This window comes from Eucyclogobius newberryi, unplaced genomic scaffold (assembly GCF_026437365.1).
Source record: "Eucyclogobius newberryi isolate DKJ021-1_F unplaced genomic scaffold, fEucNew1.0.hap1 SCAF_20, whole genome shotgun sequence".
Taxonomy (NCBI): Eukaryota; Metazoa; Chordata; class Actinopteri; order Gobiiformes; family Gobiidae; genus Eucyclogobius; species Eucyclogobius newberryi.
Window position 1 is genome coordinate 3,516,010 of NW_027315835.1, and position 22,491 is coordinate 3,538,500.

The 22,491-nt window shown below is 39.5% G+C and overlaps 1 protein-coding gene across 4 annotated transcripts in view; it reads left to right on the top strand.

Annotated features, from left to right (window-relative positions):
* The window catches only part of ptprea (protein tyrosine phosphatase receptor type Ea), an 81,163-nt gene extending 61,827 nt beyond the window's left edge, over positions 1-19,336 (top strand). For all 4 annotated transcript variants that reach the window (XM_072456070.1, XM_072456068.1, XM_072456067.1 and 1 more), the window contains 6 exons: positions 8,321-8,397; positions 9,598-9,732; positions 9,850-9,975; positions 15,840-15,991; positions 16,717-16,852; positions 19,190-19,336. In XM_072456070.1, coding sequence (XP_072312171.1) covers positions 8,321-8,397; positions 9,598-9,732; positions 9,850-9,975; positions 15,840-15,991; positions 16,717-16,852; positions 19,190-19,264 — 701 coding nt within the window. In that variant the 3' untranslated portion in view covers positions 19,265-19,336. The remainder of the gene's footprint in view (positions 1-8,320; positions 8,398-9,597; positions 9,733-9,849; positions 9,976-15,839; positions 15,992-16,716; positions 16,853-19,189) is intronic.
* The last annotated feature ends 3,155 nt before the right edge of the window (positions 19,337-22,491 follow it).

Below are 22,491 nucleotides of genomic sequence, written 5' to 3' on the forward strand. Positions count from 1 at the left end.
CACTACACACTTTACTACACACTTTACTACACACACTACACACACACTACACACTTTACTACACACACTACACACACACTACACACTTTGCTACACACTTTACTACACACTTTACTACACACACTACACACACACTACACACTTTACTACAAACACTAAACACTTTACTACACACTTTACTACACACTTTACTACACACACTACACACACACTACACACTTTACTACACACACTACACACTTTACTACACACACTACACACACACTACACACTTTACTACACACTTTACTACACACACTACACACTTTACTACACACACTACACACACTCTACACACACACTACACACTTTACTACACACACTACACACACACTACACACTTTACTACACACACTACACACACACTACACACTTTACTACACACTTTACTACACACACTACACACTTTACCACACACTTTACTACACACTTTACTACACACACTGCACACACACTACACACTTTACTACACACTTTACTACACACACTACACACTTTACTACACACTTTACTACACACTTTACTACACACACTACACACACACTACACACTTTACTACACACTTTACTACACACTTTACTACACACACACTACACACTTTACTACACACTTTACTACACACACTACACACTTTACTACACACTTTACTACACACACTACACACACACTACACACTTTACTACACACACTACACACACACTACACACTTTACTACACACACTACACACTTTACTACACACTTTACTACACACTTTACTACACACACACTACACACTTTACTACACACACTACACACTTTACTACACACACTACACACACTACACACACACTACACACTTTACTACACACACTACACACTTTACTACACACACTACACACACACTACACACTTTACTACACACTTTACTACACACACTACACACACACTACACACTTTACTACACACACTACACACACACTACACACTTTGCTACACACTTTACTACACACTTTACTACACACACTACACACACACTACACACTTTACTACACACACTACACACTTTACTACACACACTACACACACACTACACACTTTACTACACACTTTACTACACACACTACACACTTTACTACACACACTACACACACTCTACACACACACTACACACTTTACTACACACACTACACACACACTACACACTTTACTACACACACTACACACTTTACTACACACACTACACACTTTACTACACACTTTACTACACACACTACACACACACTACACACTTTACTACACACTTTACTACACACTTTACTACACACACTACACACACACTACACACTTTACTACACACACTACACACACACTACACACTCACTACACACACACTACACACTTTACTACACACACTACACACTTTACTACACACTACACACTACACACACTACACACTTAACTACACACTTTACTACACACTTTACTACACACTTTACTACACACACTACACACACACTACACACTACACACTTAACTACACACTTCAACTACACACACTACACACTTCAACTACACACACTACACACTTTACTACACACACTACACACTTTAACTACACACACTACACACTTTACTACACACACTACACACACACTACACACTTTACTACACACACTACACACTTTACTACACACTTTACTACACACACTACACACACACTACACACTTTACTACACACTTTACTGCACACTTTACTACACACACTACACACTTTACTACACACTTTACTACACACACTACACACACACTACACACTACACACTTAACTACACACTTCAACTACACACACTACACACTTCAACTACACACTTCAACTACACACACTACACACTTTACTGCACACACTACACACTTTAACAACACACACTACACACTTTACTACACACACTACACACTTTAACTACACACACTACACACTTTACTACACACACTACACACTTTACTACACACACTACACACTTTACTACACACTTTACTACACACACTACACACTACACACACTACACACTTTACTACACACACTACACACACTACACACTTTACTACACACACTGCACACACTACACACACTACACACACTACACACTTTAACTACACACTTTACCACACACTTTACTACACACTTTACTACACACTTTACTACACACTTCAACTACACACACTACACACTTTACTACACACTTTACTACACAGACTACACACTAACTACACACACTACACACTTTACTACACACACTACACACTTTACTACACACACTACACACACACTATACACTTTACTACACGCACTACACACACTACACACTTTACTACACAAACTACACACTTTACTACACACACAACACACACTACACACTTTACTATACACACTACACACACTACACACTTTACTACACACACTACACACTTTACTATACACTTTACTACACACACTACACACTTTACTACACACTTTACTACACACTTTACTACACACACTACACACACACTACACACTTTACTACACACTTTACTACACACTTTACTACACACTTTACTACACACACTACACACACTACACACACACTACACACTTTACTACACACTTTACTACACACACTACACACTTTACTACACACTTTACTACACACTTTACTACACACACTACACACTTTACTACACACTTTACTACACACACTACACACTTTACTACACACTTTACTACACACACTACACACACACTACACACTTTACTACACACACTACACACACACTACACACTTTACTACACACACTACACACTTTACTACACACTTTACTACACACTTTACTACACGCACTACACACACACTACACACTTTACTACACACTTTACTACACACACTACACACTACACACTTTACTACACACACTACACACACACTACACACTTTACTACACACACTACACACACACTACACACTTTACTACACACACTACGCACTTTACTACACACTTTACTACACACTTTACTACACACACTACACACACACTACACACTTTACTACACACTTTACTACACACTATACACACACACTACACACTTTACTACACACACTACACACACACTACACACTTTACTACACACACTACACTCTTTACTACACACACTACACACACACTACACACTTTACTACACACACTACACACACACTACACACTTTACTACACACACTACACTCTTTACTACACACACTACACACTACACACTTAACTACACACTTTACTACACACACTACACAAACTACACACACTACACACTTTAACTACAAACACTACACACTTTACTACACACTTTACTACACACTTTACTACACACTTCAACTACACACTTCAACTACACACACTACACACACTACACACTTTACTACACACACTACACACTTTACTACACACACTACACACTAACTACACACACTACACACTTTACTACACACACTACACACACACTACACACTTTACTATACACTTTACTACACACACTACACACTACACACACTACACACACTACACACTTAACTACACACTTCAACTACACACACTACACACTTCAACTACACACTTTAACTACACACACTACACACTTTACTACACACACTACACACTTTAACTACACACACTACACACTTTACTACACACACTACACACTACACACACTACACACTACACACACTACACACTTTACTACACACACTACACACTTTACTACACACTTTACTACACACACTACGCACACTACACACACTACACACTTAACTACACACTTCAACTACACACACTACACACTTCAACCTCACACACTACACACTTTACTACACTTTACTACACACTTTACTACACACACTACACACTTTACTACACACACTACACACTTTACTACACACACTACACACGTTACACACTTTACTACACACACTACACACTTTACTACACACACTGCACACACTACACACACCACACACACTACACACTTTACTACACACACTACACACACTACACACTTTAACTACACACACTACACACTTTACTACACACTTTACTACACACTTTACTAGACACTTCAACTACACACTTCAACTACACACACTACACACTTTACTACACTTTACTACACACTTTACTACACACACTACACACTTTACTACACACACTACACACTTTACTACACACACTACACACGTTACACACTTTACTACACACACTACACACTTTACTACACACACTGCACACACTACACACACCACACACACTACACACTTTACTACACACACTACACACACTACACACTTTAACTACACACACTACACACTTTACTACACACTTTACTACACACTTTACTAGACACTTCAACTACACACTTCAACTACACACACTACACACTTTACAACACACACTACACACTTTAACTACACACACTACACACTTTACTACACACACTACACACTTTACTACACACTTTACTACACACACTACACACACACTACACACTTTACTACACACTTTACTACACACACTACACACTACACACACTACACACACTACACACTTAACTACACACTTCAACTACACACACTACACACTTCAACTACACACTTCAACTACACACACTACACACTTTACTACACACACTACACACTTTAACTACACACACAATACACTTTACTACACACTTTACTACACACACTACACACTTTACTACACACACTACACACTTTACTACACACACTACACACACTACACACTTTACTGCACACACTACACACACCACACACACTACACACTTTACTACACACACTACACACACTACACACACTACACACTTTAACTACACACACGACACACTTTACTACACAATTTACTACACACTTTACTACACACTTCAACTACACACTTCAACTACACACACTACACACTTTACTACACACACTACACACTTTAACTACACACACTACACACTTTACTACACACACTACACACTAACTACACACACTACACACTTTACTACACACACTACACACACTACACACTTTACTACACACACTACACACACTACACACACTACACACTTTACTACACACACTGCAAACACTGCACACACTACACACACTACACACTTTACTACACACACTACACACACTACACACACTACACACTTTAACTACACACACTACACACTTTACTACACACACTACACACTTTACTACACACTTTACTACACACTTTACTACACACTTTACTACACACACTACACACTTTACTACACACACTACACACTTTACTACACACACTACACACTTTACTACACACTTTACTACACACTTTACTACACACACTACACACACACTACACACTTTACTACACACACTACACACACTACACACACCACACACTACACACTTTCCTACACACACTACACACTTTACTACACACTTTACTACACACACTACACACTTTAACTACACACACTACACACTTTACTACACACACTACACACTTTACTACACACTTTACTACACACACTACACACACTACACACACACTACACACTTTACTACACACTTTACTACACACACTACACACTACACACACTACACACACTACACACTTAACTACACACTTCAACTACACACACTACACACTTCAACTACACACTTCAACTACACACACTACACACTTTACTACACACACTACACACTTTAACTACACACACAATACACTTTACTACACACTTTACTACACACACTACACACTTTACTACACACACTACACACTTTACTACACACACTACACACACTACACACTACACACACTACACACTTTACTACACACACTACACACACTACACACTTTACTACACACACTGCAAACACTGCACACACTACACACACTACACACTTTACTACACACACTACACACACTACACACACTACACACTTTAACTACACACACTACACACTTTACTACACACACTACACACTTTACTACACACTTTACTACACACTTTACTACACACACTACACACTTTACTACACACACTACACACTTTACTACACACACTACACACTTTACTACACACTTTACTACACACTTTACTACACACACTACACACACACTACACACTTTACTACACACACTACACACACTACACACACCACACACTACACACTTTGCTACACACACTACACACTTTACTACACACTTTACTACACACACTACACACTTTAACTACACACACTACACACTTTACTACACACACTACACACTTTACTACACACTTTACTACACACACTACACACACTACACACACACTACACACTTTACTACACACTTTACTACACACACTACACACTACACACACTACACACACTACACACTTAACTACACACTTCAACTACACACACTACACACTTCAACTACACACTTCAACTACACACACTACACACTTTACTACACACACTACACACTTTAACTACACACACAATACACTTTACTACACACTTTACTACACACTACACACTTTACTACACACACTACACACTTTACTACACACACTACACACACTACACACTACACACACTACACACTTTACTGCACACACTACACACACCACACACACTACACACTTTACTACACACACTACACACACTACACACTTTAACTACACACACTACACACTTTACTACACAATTTACTACACACTTTACTACACACTTCAACTACACACTTCAACTACACACACTACACACTTTACTACACACACTACACACTTTAACTACACACACTACACACTTTACTACACACACTACACACTAACTACACACACTACACATTTTACTACACACACTACACACACTACACACACTACACACTTTACTACACACACTACACACTACACACACTACACACACTACACACTTTACTACACACACTGCAAACACTGCACACACTACACACTTTACTACACACACTACACACTTTAACTACACACACTACACACTTTACTACACACACTACACACTTTACTACACACTTTACTACACACTTTACTACACACACTACACACTTTAACTACACACACTACACACTTTACTACACACACTACACACTTTACTACACACTTTACTACACACTTTACTACACACACTACACATTACACACACTACACACACTACACACACTACACACACTACACACACTACACACTTTACTACACACACTACACACTACACACTTAACTACACACTTTAACTACACACACTACACACTACACACACTACACACTTTAACTACACACACTACACACTACACACACTAGACACTTTAAGTACACACACTACACACACTACACACTACACACTTTAACTACACACACTACACACTTTAACCACACTTTAACTACACTTTAACTACTAATTTATTTTATTTATTTTATTTATTTTATTTATTTTATTTATTTTATTTATTTTATTTATTTTATTTATTTATTTTTATTTATTTGGTCTATTTTGGGTCAACGTGTACCGCAATATTTTTTTAGTTTTTTTTGTGTGTGGTTTGTGTGCGTTTTGAGTGTGTTTTGTGTGTGTCTGGTGTGTGTGTTTTGTGTGTGGTGTGTGTGTTTTGTGTGTGGTGTGTGTGTTTTGTGTCTGGTGTGTGTGTGTGTGTGTGTATGTGTGTGTGTGTGTGTGTGTTTTGTGTCTGGTGTGTCTGGTGTGTGTGTTTTGTGTGTTTTGTGTGTGTTTTGTGTGTGGTGTGTGTGTGTTTTGTGTGGTGTGTGTGGGTTTTGTATATGGTGTGTGTGGTGTGTGTTTTGTGTGTGGTGTGTTTGTTTTGTGTGTGTTTTGTGTGTGGTGTGTGTGTTTTGTGTGTGGTGTGTGTGTTTTGTGTGTGTTTTGTGTGTGTTTTGTGTGTGGTGTGTGTGTTTTGTGTGTGTTTTGTGTGTGGTGTGTGTGTTTTGTGTGTGGTGTGTGTGTTTTGTGTGTGGTGTGTGTGTTTTGTGTGTGTTTTGTGTGTGGTGTGTGTGTTTTGTGTGTGTTTTGTGTGTGGTGTGTGTGTTTTGTGTGTGGTGTGTGTGTTTTGTGTGTGGTGTGTGTGTTTTGTGTGTGTTTTGTGTGTAGTGTGTGTGTTTTGTGTGTGTTTTGTGTGTGGTGTGTGTGTTTTGTGTGTCACTGAACATGTTTTTCTCGTGTGTTTTGAGGTGTTTCCTGTTTCTTTCTGTTTCAGACGATTTCAATCGAGTCATTTTGTCCATGCGCCGAGGTCAAGAGTTCACTGACTACATCAACGCCTCCTTCATAGACGTAAGAGCAATATACTACTACTACTACTACTACTACTACTACTATTACCACTATTACTTCTACTACTACTACTACTACTACTACTACTACTACTACTACTACCACTATTACTACTACTACTACTACTACTACTACTACTACCACTATTACTTCTACTACTACTACTACTACTACTACTACTACTACTACTACTACTACTACTACTACTACTACTACTATTACCACTATTACTTCTACTACTACTACTACTACTACTACTACTACTACTACTATTACCACTATTACTTCTACTACTACTACTACTACTACTACTACTACTACTACTACCACTATTACTACTACTACTATTACTACTACTACTACTAACACTACTACTACTACTATTACTACTACTACTACTACTACTACTACTACTACTACTACTACTACTACTACTACTACTACTATTACTACTACTACTATTACTACTACTACTACTAACACTACTACTACTACTATTACTACTACTACTACTACTACTACTACTACTACTACTACTACTACTACTACTACTATTACTACTACTACTACTACTACTACTACTACTACTACTATTACTACTACTACTACTACTACTACTACTACTACTACTACTACTACTACTACTACTATTATTATTACCACTACTACTACTACTACTCCTACTACTACTACTACTATTACTACTACTACTACTACTATTACTACTACTACTACTACTACTACTACTACTACTACTACTCCTACTACTACTACTACTACTACTATTACTACTACTACTACTATCTTCACCGGCTACATCAACGCCTCCTTCATAGATGTAAGGACAAAATACTACTACTATTACTACTACTATTACTACTGCTACTATTACTATTACTATTACTACTATTACTACTACTACTACTTATACTACTACTACTATTACTACTACTACAATCATCATTAATATAAGGACACATTAGAGCCATCATATAGTTAATACTACTACTTCTACCACTGCTGATAATACTAATACTATCGTCAAATACAATCTCTATGTTCATATTTCTTGTCAATAGTTAAATCAGTAAAAGCTGATGATTATACTGTAATTATATCTGTTTGTACTGTAATTATATCTGTTTGTACTGTAATTATATCTGTTTGTACTGTAATTATATCTGTGGTACTGCGTCTCAGGGATACAGACAGAAGGACTACTTCATAGCCACTCAGGGCCCGGTGCCGCACACGGTGGAGGACTTCTGGAGGATGGTCTGGGAGTGGAAGTGTCACTCCATTGTAATGCTCACGGAGCTCCAGGAGAGGGAGCAGGTGAGCCAGAGTACACGCACGCAGTTTGTGAAGCGATACACAACAGCAGCCACGTTTACCGCACGAGTAACACGAACGGCGCGCAGCGGAAGTGTGATTCTGTGGGTGTGTGTCCAGGATAAGTGCTGTCAGTACTGGCCCACGGAGGAGGCGGAGTCCTACGGAGACTTCAGGGTGGAGCTGAAGGCGGATACTCTGTGCGACACGTTCAGCCTCAGAGACCTGGTACTCTCCTACGTGCCGGTGAGCCACACACATCCAACATATATGTGCCCTTTATACCCTGTTTTCTGGAGTATAAGTCGCACTGGAGTATAAGTCGCACTGGAGTATAAGTCGCATCAGCCAGAAAATGCATAATAGAGAAGAAAAAACACATATATAAGTCGCACTGGAGTATAAGTCGCATCAGCCAAAAAATGCTTAATAGAAAAGAAAAAAACATATATAAGTCGCACTGGAGTATAAGTCGCACCAGCCAAAAAATGCATAATAGAGAAGAAAAAAACATATATAAGTCGCACTGGAGTATAAGTCGCATCAGCCAAAAATGGCATAATAGAGAAGAAAAAAACATATATAAGTCGCACTGGAGTATAAGTCGCACCAGCCAAAAAATGCATAATAGAGAAGAAAAAAACATATATAAGTCGCACTGGAGTATAAGTCGCATCAGCCAAAAATGGCATAATAGAGAAGAAAAAAACATATATAAGTCGCACTGGAGTATAAGTCGCACCAGCCAAAAAATGCATAATAGAGAAGAAAAAAACATATATAAGTCGCACTGGAGTATAAGTCGCATCAGCCAAAAATGGCATAATAGAGAAGAAAAAAACATATATAAGTCGCACTGGAGTATAAGTCGCACCAGCCAAAAAATGCATAATAGAGAAGAAAAAATCACACTGGAGTATAGTAGAAAAAGCTTCAGTTGTAGTCATCTGGACTCAGTTTGAAAAAATAGACGTTTCGACTCTCATCCAAGAGTCATTGTCAATAACAGAATTTAGGTCGAGAACTCCGATATTAATACTGTTCTGTGGTAAGACCCGCCCATTGGGAGGAGCCTTCCTGAAGTAGAAAGAGTTGTTTGTTTCAACAGAAACTCCCCCTTGTATCTACCGAGCCTATTCAGAATCTTAATGGGCTATTAGAAACCTCTTTGTCTTTGTGAGACCCTGGCTCAACCACCCTGAGTACCTGATTAGCATCTGAATGTCCTTTACCTTTCCAGGGGTTCAGTAACCCATTATAAATAACAGGAAGATGAAACCTAAGCCCTCCATTTCTGTTTAAAGAAGGTCTTTCTTTTTTAACAAAAATAGCTTCCTTGACTCCTCTTTCAAACCATCTTTTCTCCTGCTTAAAACCTTCACCTCACCGTCTTCAAACGAGTGATTAGAGGCTTCAAGATGGAGATGCACGGCGCTCTGAGGTCCTGAACTACAGGAGAAATTAACCAGCATACTCCCTGAAGAAGCTTTCAAAAGAGTGCTGGATTTTACACAGACAGCACAAGAAGCACAGCACAAGAAGAGCAAAGAACGCCAAATCAAGAAGTTCAAAATTCTTTTGAACAAAAAGAATGCAGGTGAGGTCGAGCTAGACATTAGGACTGAGACAGACAAATTAGCGACCAGCAAAAACAATTGGATTAAGAACCTATCAGATCGTGTTCTGACACAGGCAGAAAAGGAGGTGCTCTCTAAAGGGCTCAACTTTTCTGTCACCTCGAAACACATCCCTACAGAGGACTACATCACAGCCACTGAAACTGCAATTAGGAACAACAAAATGACTGAATCGGAGGCTACAGACCTGAGGTTACGTGTCACAGCGACCCTGAAGAGTGCCAAACCACCGCCTTCAAATATCACAGCTGAAGAGAGTAAAGCACTTTCAGCACTGGAAAAAGATCATAGCATCAACATCCTCCCAGCAGACAAGGGACGTTGCACTGTGATTCTCAACGCAGCTGATTACGAAGCCAAAGTCCACACCCTCCTCGAGGACACGACCACATACGAACGCTTGAAAAGAGATCCGACCAGTGGTTACAAGAAGAAAGTGATAGACTGTTTACAAAGGCTGGAAAAAGAGGAAGCGATAGACCGGCCTCTGTATTACAGACTGTATCCTGGTGAAGCCATGCCTTGCATTTATGGCCTTCCAAAAATACACAAAAAGGAGGTGCCACTCAGACCCATAGTGTGCAGCACAGATTCCATCACTTACAATGTGGCCAAGCATTTAACAACTATATTGGCTCCGCTTGTGGGGAATTCGGAACATCATGTGGAAAACACGCACAACTTTGTGGATAAAGTGAAACATCTCCAACTGGACCCAGATGACCTCATGGTTTCATATGATGTTGTGTCCCTGTTCACCTGCATCCCGACCTCTGATGCAGTAGCAGCAGTGAGGACCAGACTGCAGGAAGACACCACCCTACAGGAAAGGACCAAACTGACACCTGAACACATATGTAAACTGTTGGACATCTGTCTGAACACCACTTACTTTCAATTCCAGGGACAATTTTACAGACAGATTCATGGCTGTGCCATGGGCTCGCCCGTCTCTCCCATAGTGGCCAACCTGTACATGGAGCACTTTGAGAAGAAGGCACTGTCCTCATTCTCAGGCATAGCCCCAAAACTGTGGCTCCGCTATGTCGATGATACTTTTGTAACAATCAAGAAACAAGAGCTGGAAACCTTCTCTGATCACATCAATGCTGTGGACCCACATATCAGGTTTACAAGAGAAGACGCTAAGGAGAATCGCTTGGCCTTTCTTGATTGTTCCACGATCAGAGGAGAGGACGGGAAACTCCAAATAGAAGTATATAGGAAACCTACACACACGGACCAGTATTTGCTCTTTGGTTCCAACCACCCACTACAGCACAAGCTGGGTGTGATCAGAACCTTACAACACAGAGCTCAAGGTGTGCCCACCAGCTCAGAGGGCAAGAAGAAAGAGGAAAAACATGTCTGAAATGCCCTCTCAGCCTGTGGTTACCCCGCTTGGGCTCTCAACAGAGTGAAGAGAACCAAGAAGCAGGACAAAAGGGAAACTGAACAGAGAAGGAAGGGTGTTTCTATCCCTTATGTGTCTGGCCTGTCGGAAAAACTGCAGAGAATTTTTAGACAACACGAAGTCCCTGTTTATTTTAAACCAGGAAACACTTTAAGACAAAAACTGGTTCATCCTAAGGACAAGTTGCCGACTCAAAAACAGAGCAATGTAGTTTATTCGATCCAATGCAGTGAAGAAAGCTGTAAAGAACGTTACATAGGTGAGACGAAACAGCCTCTACACAAGAGGCTTTATCAGCACAGAAGAAATACTAGTTCAGGACCTCAGAGCGCCGTGCATCTCCATCTTGAAGCCTCTAATCACTCGTTTGAAGACGGTGAGGTGAAGGTTTTAAGCAGGAGAAAAGATGGTTTGAAAGAGGAGTCAAGGAAGCTATTTTTGTTAAAAAAGAAAGACCTTCTTTAAACAGAAATGGAGGGCTTAGGTTTCATCTTCCTGTTATTTATAATGGGATTCTGAACCCCTGGAAAGGTAAAGGACATTCAGATGCTAATCAGGTCCTCAGGGTGGTTGAGCCAGGGTCTCACAAAGACAAAGAGGTTTCTAATAGCCCATTAAGATTCTGAATAGGCTCGGTAGATACAAGGGGGAGTTTCTGTTGAAACAAACAACTCTTTCTACTTCAGGAAGGCTCCTCCCAATGGGCGGGTCTTACCACAGAACAGTATTAATATCGGAGTTCTCGACCTAAATTCTGTTATTGACAATGACTCTTGGATGAGAGTCGAAACGTCTATTTTTTCAAACTGAGTCCAGATGACTACAACTGAAGCGTTTTCTACTATGGAACACGCCTGGACCAATGAGGGATTACACCGAAACACTGGAGTATAAGTCGCATCAGCCAAAAAATGCATAATAGAGAAGAAAAAAACATATATAAGTCGCACTGGAGTATAAGTCGCACCAGCCAAAAAAATGCATAATAGAGAAGAAAAAAACATAAATAAGTCGCACTGGAGTATGAAATGCCAAAACTATGATAAAAGGTGCGACTTATAGTCCAGAAAATACATTACGCTGACTGAAGACATCTAGATATTTACTCAAAAACGCATAATATAATTCATAAAAATCACAAATTGTTTAATAACGCCTAATCTTACTGAACGATTATTAAAATAGTGATTCTGAATCATCGCTGCAGCCGTCACACCCATTTTTTTTTTACAGTTCGTTTCCATGACAACACAACGCATATACAACTACAGCTACTTTTGGAAGTACATCACACACTTCCTCACTTGGACTCGAGCCTTTGAACCTGCTACTACTTTATTTGTGTGAAGTATTCACTCGAGGCCGATTAAAAGTGACTTACATGAAATAATATTCCAGTTACATCGTCTGGCTCTCTTCAGCTGTAAAACGAGACAATGAGTTCAGGAGAGGAAATGTGGCCGGATGTGTTTAAAGTTATTACCCCGCCCTCAGGAGCAGGAGCTAATTCGATTGGCCGCACACACCTCTCTACTTCCTGTTCCACTCGTCCAGCTCCATTAGGAGACGCAGCCGGAGCAAATCACATTTGGAAGGTATTCTGGGTATTCTGATCCCCAGAGGTGCAATACTGCAGTACTGGGTTACGCAGTCCAGCAGTTTCACAGTATCGCAGAGTACTTTTACCTTTTACCTGAGCCGAGTACTTTTACCTTTTACCTGAGCCGAGTACTTTTACCTGAGCAAGGGGCTTTTATCTGAGCGGAGTACTTTTACCTGAGCCGAGTACTTTTACCTGAGCGAAGTACTTTTACCTGAGCCGAGTACTTTTACCTTTTACCTGAGCCGAGTACTTTTACCTGAGCAAGGGGCTTTTATCTGAGTGGAGTACTTTTACCTGAGCCGAGTACTTTTACCTGAGCGAAGTACTTTTACCTGAGCAAGGGGCTTTTACCTGAGCGGAGTACTTTTACCTGAGCGAAGTACTTTTACCTGAGCCAAGTACTTTTACCTGAGCGGAGTACTTTTACCTGAGCGAAGTACTTTTACCTGAGCCAAGTACTTTTACCTGAGCGGAGTACTTTTACCTGAGCGAAGTACTTTTACCTGAGCCAAGTACTTTTACCTGAGCGGAGTACTTTTACCTTTTACCTGAGCCAAGTACTTTTACCTGAGCGGAGTACTTTTACCTGAGCCAATTACTTTTACCTGAGCCGAGTACTTTTACCTTTTACCTGAGCCAAGTACTTTTACTTGAGCGAAGTACTTTTACCTGAGCGAGGGGCTTTTTCCTCCGGCGTTTTGTCGAAGTCGCACATTTACGCTCGAAAGCAGAATCTGTTCATTAAATATGTGACTCCGCCCACTCTGAATCTCCTGAATCATGTGGAAATGATGATGTGAAAAAGAACACACTTTTTCACCAATTTTCAAAACAAAGAAACAAACAAAAGATTGTGTTTAATAATTAAGTGAAAAAAATGCTTAAATGCTTTGAAAATACATAATTCTTATAGATTTAATTTAAAAAAATTATATAAAAAATGTAAAGTTATAAATACCAATATAGTTGCGTAAAATTTTAATTCTTAGGCATGTTTAAAAAAAAAAAAAAAAGAAGTTAAAGTTAACGCCGCTTTATAATAACTAAACCTTACTTATCCTTAATAAAGCCTGAACAAATAGTTTATCGAGAATGATTCTGGCGAAGTAACTTCTAATTAAGTCTTAAATCCTGCTTTACTAAGGATATTAAAAGTGTAAACATAATGAAGTATTTACTCATATATTCTTCTTCTTCTTCTTCTTCTTCTTCTTCTTCTTCTTCTTCTTCTTCTTCTTCTTCTTCTTCTTCTTCTTCTTCTTCTTCTTCTTCTTCTTCTTCTTCTTCTTCTTCGTTTATGGCAGTTGATATCCAAGCGTTACATTACTTGATACTCGATACTTGACACTCCATCCTTGATACGTGATACCTGATACTCGATACTCGATACTCGATCCTTGATACTTGATACTCGATACTTGATACTCAATCCTTGATACCTGATACCTGTGTGCAGGAGAAGCAGACGCGGCTGATCCGACACTTCCACTTCCACGGTTGGCCTGAGGTCGGGATCCCGGCCGAGGGAAAAGGAATGATCGACATCATCGCCGCCGTTCAGAAGCAGCAGCAGCAGTCGGGCAACCACCCCATCGTCGTGCACTGCAGGTACTTCCAAAGTACTTCAAACCCTGGAGAGAGAGTACTTCAAACCCAGGGAGAGTACTGTAGACAGAGTAATGCACTGCGGGTACTTCCAAAAGTACTTCAAACCCTGGAGAGAGAGTACTTCAAACCCAGGGAGAGTACTGTAGACAGAGTAATGCATTGCAGGTACTTCAAAAAGTACTTCAAACCCCCGGAGAGAGAGTACTATAGACAGAGTAATGCACTGCAGGTACTTCAAAAAGTACTTCAAACCCCCGGAGAGAGAGTACTATAGACAGAGTAATGCACTGCAGGTACTTCAAAAAGTACTTCAAACCCCCGGAGAGAGAGTACTATAGACAGAGTAATGCACTGCAGGTACTTCAAAAAGTACTTCAAACCCCCGGAGAGCGAGTACTATAGACAGAGTAATGCACTGCAGGTACTTCAAAAAGTACTTCAAACCCCCGGAGAGAGAGTACTATAGACAGAGTAATGCACTGCAGGTACTTCAAACCCCGGAGGAAAGAATACTTTAGACAAAATAGTGCACTCCAGATACTTCAAACACTCGGACAAAGTAGTGTTACTGTGATTAAAGTACCTACAGTGCATTTTTCCATGTAATATTGTAAAATTGGTTTTGTCACTAGTACAAGTATTGTTGTATTTACACGAGCCTTTACATATGTCAACCCCTGACCCTTGACCCTCCACGCTGACCTCTGTGTCCTGTCCCGCTGCAGTGCCGGTGCGGGGAGGACAGGTACGTTCATCGCGCTCAGTAACATCCTGGAGCGGGTCAAAGCCGAGGGGCTGCTGGACGTGTTCCAGACGGTCAAGAGTTTACGCATGCAGAGGCCGCACATGGTCCAGACTGTGGTGAGTACTTCAAAAACTACACCATCAAACTACACTACTACATGCAGAGGCCGCACATGGTCCAGACTGTGGTGAGTACTTCAAAAACTACACCATCAAACTACACTACTACATGCAGAGGCCGCACATGGTCCAGACTGTGGTGAGACACTAACTACACCATCACTACTTTAATGCTCATTTTAAATCTTAAAAAACAATATAATTATCCAACTCTTACTCAAACAGAAGAGTTTGTTTTTAAAGTATATAAACAGTATATATATATATATATATATATATATATATATATATATATATATATTTACCCCAAGCGGTAGAAAATGGATGGATAAGTGATATATATATATATATGTGTGTGTTTACTCCACATTTTATCTGTTCTTTACTTCAAATCGATCCATATTTGCTAAAGTTAAATCACAATAACACATTTTGAAGGGCAATATATTAGTAAAAATATTGTGTTCATGTTGAAAGTACTTTATGCCACAATAACACGATACACAATAAATGAACAGATCAGAAAAACTAAACTAAAAGTAAACTGAAAATGAGCTACAATATAAACTAACACAATGAAAGTACTTAAAGGGGCGTGGTTATGACAGGTTTGAACGATTTTCTAATTTTGAATTTGTTTGGTGTGTTTGTACCTGTTGTACATATATATTATAGTTTTACATCAATCGAGCAGGTATTTGTGGAGAAAAGTCAAAAAATGTGTAGAAAATAACAGGAAGTGACATCACACAAGGGACATTCATTCCAGTCAAAGTTTATGCAGAATTTACACAAAAGTAACAACTTTTTTGACTCTTTAAACATGAATTCTACAGAATAAAGTCGCTCGCACATTTTTTCATTTGTCAAATAAAAAGTGAAGAGTTTTTTCCCAGTGTTTGCTGGGTAATTTCCAAGTGTGATGTCAACAATTACAAACAGGAAGTGAAATTATAAACCAAAAAAATTTGCAAAACGTTTATAATTCTTTTTAGCAAAATTTTAAATATATTACCGTAAGTTTTATATATTAAAAAATGTGCTTAAAATTATAAAAATATTGCAATTTTGTTGAATGAGCCATCCGACCTGCAGGGGGCACTTTAATTAATATTAGTTTTATGAATGAGTCGTAGAAATGAAGCCTCTAGAGCCGCAAGTTGCACCTTTTTTCATACATAGTTTTGGCCGGGGTGCAACTTATACTTATATTTATACTTATATACTTATACTTCGGAGTGACTTATATGTGATATTATTTGTTATTTTCACACTTGTAACTGCATTTCATACTCCAGTGCGACTTATATATGTTTTTTTCTTCTCTATTATGCATTTTTTGGCTGGTGCGACTTATACTCCAGCGCGACTTATATATGTTTTTTTCTTCTCTATTATGCATTTTTTGGCTGGTGCGACTTATACTCCAGCGCGACTTATATATGTTTTTTTCTTCTCTATTATGCATTTTTTGGCTGGTGCGACTTATACTCCAGCGCGACTTATATATGTTTTTTTCTTCTCTATTATGCATTTTTGGGCTGGTGCGACTTATACTCCATTGCGACTTATACATGTTTTTTTCTTCTCTATTATGCATTTTTTGGCTGGTGCGACTTATACTCCAGCGCGACTTATATATGTTTTTTTCTTCTCTATTATGCATTTTTTGGCTGGTGCGACTTATACTCCAGCGCGACTTATATATGTTTTTTTCTTCTCTATTATGCATTTTTTGGCTGGTGCGACTTATACTCCAGCGCGACTTATATATGTTTTTTTCTTCTCTATTATGCATTTTTGGGCTGGTGCGACTTATACTCCATTGCGACTTATACATGTTTTTTTCTTCTCTATTATGCATTTTTTGGCTGGTGCGACTTATACTCCAGCGCGACTTATATATGTTTTTTTCTTCTCTATTATGCATTTTTTGGCTGGTGCGACTTATACTCCAGTGCGACTTATATATGTTTTTTTCTTCTCTATTATGCATTTTTTGGCTGGTGCGACTTATACTCCAGTGCGACTTATATATGTTTTTTTCTTCACTATTATGCATTTTTTGGCTGGTGCGACTTATACTCCAGTGCGACTTATATATGTATATACTTATAGTCCGGAAAATACTGTACAAATTCCTCACTGGTGCATAGAAAACACACATTTATCATATATTAAGCGATAAATCACTATAGTAATTGACGAGCCTGATAACTGCACACAATTGTAATTTATGTCTCATTTTCATAATTTTTGTCTCATTTTCATAATTTTTGTCTCATTTTCATCATTTATGTCTCATTTTCATCATTCTCTCCTCTTGTTTTCCAGGAGCAGTACGACTTCTGCTACAAGGTGGTACAAGACTATGTGGACATTTTCTCAGACTATGCCAATTTCAAATGACAAAAATTTGCCTTAAAAACATCATTTTTAACGTTGTTTTCTAATCGCCATTCTTGCGTTCCTCGGGTCAAAGCGATCTTCTATTTTGCTATGCACACGTCCCACTCCGGTTACTAAGCAACCCCCCTCCCCCCCTCCTGCTGTACTATAACGTATGTCAGTGCAAAAAACTTGTACATGGAAAGAAAAAGTGTATGTATATTTCACATTGTGTATGATAATTACTTTTGTCCCATTGTATAATATGTATTTTAATGTCCATTGCATTGAGAATTATTTTAAGACGTGTAGTTATTGTAAATGTATTTATGTTTCTTGGACAGGAATGTGTGGATTGTCACCTTGTTTTTTCAGTGTAATATAATTTTTTTTTTGCGATTGCTTTTTTTAATCAAATTTCAGCTCAAATTAACAAAGAAAAACGCAGTTGTGAATGTGATGGGTTTTTCTCTCCGAAGCCATAGACTTTCCTCTGGCCAGAGTTTGGGATTTTGAGAGATTTGAGGTCAAAATGGTGTCGTTTTGTAAATAATAGAGAGCGATATCGATGATAAGTATTTGTACTTTGTACAGCTCAGAGCTTTACACACACGTGACAGAAGTATACATCAAATACTACAAACTATTACAAGCAGTTTTAAAATACAAGAGGACGGTTTTGTCCTTTGAGTTAAACGATTGATTTGAAAACTTTAAATTATATTAGCGGTCCATTTAGTTCTGGTCTAGTTCTGGTTTAGTTCTGGTTTAGTTCTGGTTTAGTTCTGGTTTAGTTCTGGTCTAGTTCTGATTTAGTTCTGGTCTAGTCCTGGTTTATTTCTGGTTTAGTCCTGGTTTAGTTCTGGTTTAGTTCTGGTTTAGTTCTGGTCTAGTCCTGTTTTAGTCCTGGTTTAGTTCTGGTTTAGTTCTGGTCTAGTTCTGGTTTAGTTCTGGTCTAGTTCTGGTCTAGTTCTGGTTTAGTTCTGGTCTAGTTCTGGTCTAGTTCTGGTTTAGTTCTGGTCTAGTTCTGGTTTAGTCCTGGTTTAGTTCTGGTTTAGTTCTGGTCTAGTTCTGGTTTAGTTCTTGTCTAGTTCTGGTTTAGTTTTGGTCTAGTTCTGGTTTAGTCCTGGTCTAGTTCTGGTCTAGTTCTGGTTTAGTCCTGGTCTAGTTTTGGTTTAGTTCTGGTTTAGTTCTGGTCTAGTTCTGGTTTAGTTCTGGTCTAGTTCTGGTTTAGTTCTGGTCTAGTTCTGGTCTAGTTCTGGTCTAGTTCTGGTCTAGTTCTGGTCTAGTTTTGGTTTAGTTCTGGTTTAGTTCTGGTCTAGTTCTGGTTTAGTTCTGGTCTAGTTCTGGTCTAGTTCTGGTCTAGTTCTGGTCTAGTTCTGGTCTAGTTCTGGTCTAGTTCTGGTTTAGTTCTGGTTTAGTTCCTTATCATTCAGCGTTTGCATCCTCTTCTTTTAGTTACTCTTTTGGGCCAATGAGAAACAGAAAATCAGTTTCATAAATAGATTAAATATTACAGTTTTTTTTTTTTTTTTTAAACTTTTGGACCTTTTTAGGCTGAGTTGTCTCTTCTTGTCTCTCGATGTCGCGGTGTTTCTGCAGTCGCAACCACAGTTTGTCTGTTGATCGGGCAAATCTGGCACATCCATAAACCCCGCACAAAACGTGATACTTCGATACAATACTTCATACTTCATATTTCACTTCGACGTACGACACCAGAACCAAAACCTCCTCAAAACCCCAAATTGCCGCGTCATGCTTCGTATTTCACTGGAAACACGACTAAAGCACATCATGAACTCACTTTAACGTCTCTTCTGCCACTGAACTCATGATTTAGTGCCGTTCGCTCTCATTGGACGAAGGAGTTCAACGTCCGAGTTACAATGTGAATCCAGATGCAGTAAAAGCCACAGAGCAGAGGCTTCACAGTGATGCTTCACGGTGATGCTTCACAGTGAGACTTCACGGTGATGCTTCATGGTGATGCTTCACAGTGGTGCTTCACGGTGAGGCTTCACGGTGATGCTTCACAGTGGTGCTTCACCGTGAGGCTTCACGGTGGTGCTTCACGGTGATGCTTCACAGTGAGACTTCACGGTGATGCTTCACGGTGGTGCTTCACAGTGAGACTTCACGGTGATGCTTCACGGTGATGCTTCACAGTGAGACTTCACGGTGATGCTTCACGGTGATGCTTCACAGTGATGCTTCACAGTGAGACTTCACGGTGATGCTTCACGGTGATGCTTCACGGTGAGGCTTCACGGTGGTGCTTCACGGTGATGCTTCACAGTGAGACTTCACGGTGATGCTTCACGGTGATGCTTCACAGTGAGGCTTCACGGTGATGCTTCACAGTGGTGCTTCACGGTGAGGCTTCACGGTGATGCTTCACAGTGAGGCTTCACGGTGATGCTTCACAGTGGTGCTTCACGGTGAGGCTTCACGGTGATGCTTCACGGTGAGGCTTCACGGTGATGCTTCACAGTGGTGCTTCACGGTGAGGCTTCACGGTGGTGCTTCACGGTGAGGCTTCACGGTGATGCTTCACAGTGGTGCTTCACGGTGAGGCTTCACGGTGGTGCTTCACAGTGATGCTTCACGGTGATGCTTCACAGTGATGCTTCACAGTGGTGCTTCACAGTGGTGCTTCACAGTGATGCTTCGTGATGCTTCACAGTGGGGCTTCACAGTGGTGCTTCACAGTGGTGCTTCACAGTGATGCTTCGTGATGCTTCACAGTGGGGCTTCACAGTGGTGCTTCACAGTGGTGCTTCACAGTGGTGCTTCACAGTGATGCTTCGTGATGCTTCACAGTGGGGCTTCAGTGATGCTTCGTGGTGCTTGAGTGCCTGCCTATGCCAAAAGCACATATTCCTTCATCAGCAGAAACAATAAAGTCTTTGTTTTGGCGACTTATGAACCAAACGTGTCGAGGCGTTTCTTGACTCTGTTTGTGACATTTAGAGGGTCGTCCACACTTGTTTCACCAAGGTCGTTAAAATAACTGCAAGTGTCATTTTTTTCATAATTTTAATCTTTTTCTGGACTTTACACAAAATACATTTTCATTAACACTTTATTCATAAAAACATTCTCCATAAACATGCACTTTTCAACCTTTCTTTATTAGAAAAACATCTTATAAAATCTCAATTTACGATAGAAATAATTGTTTAATGAGACGACTAATAAAAAAATACTAATTTCTGACTCCTTTTCGACTGAAGCGATCGTTACTT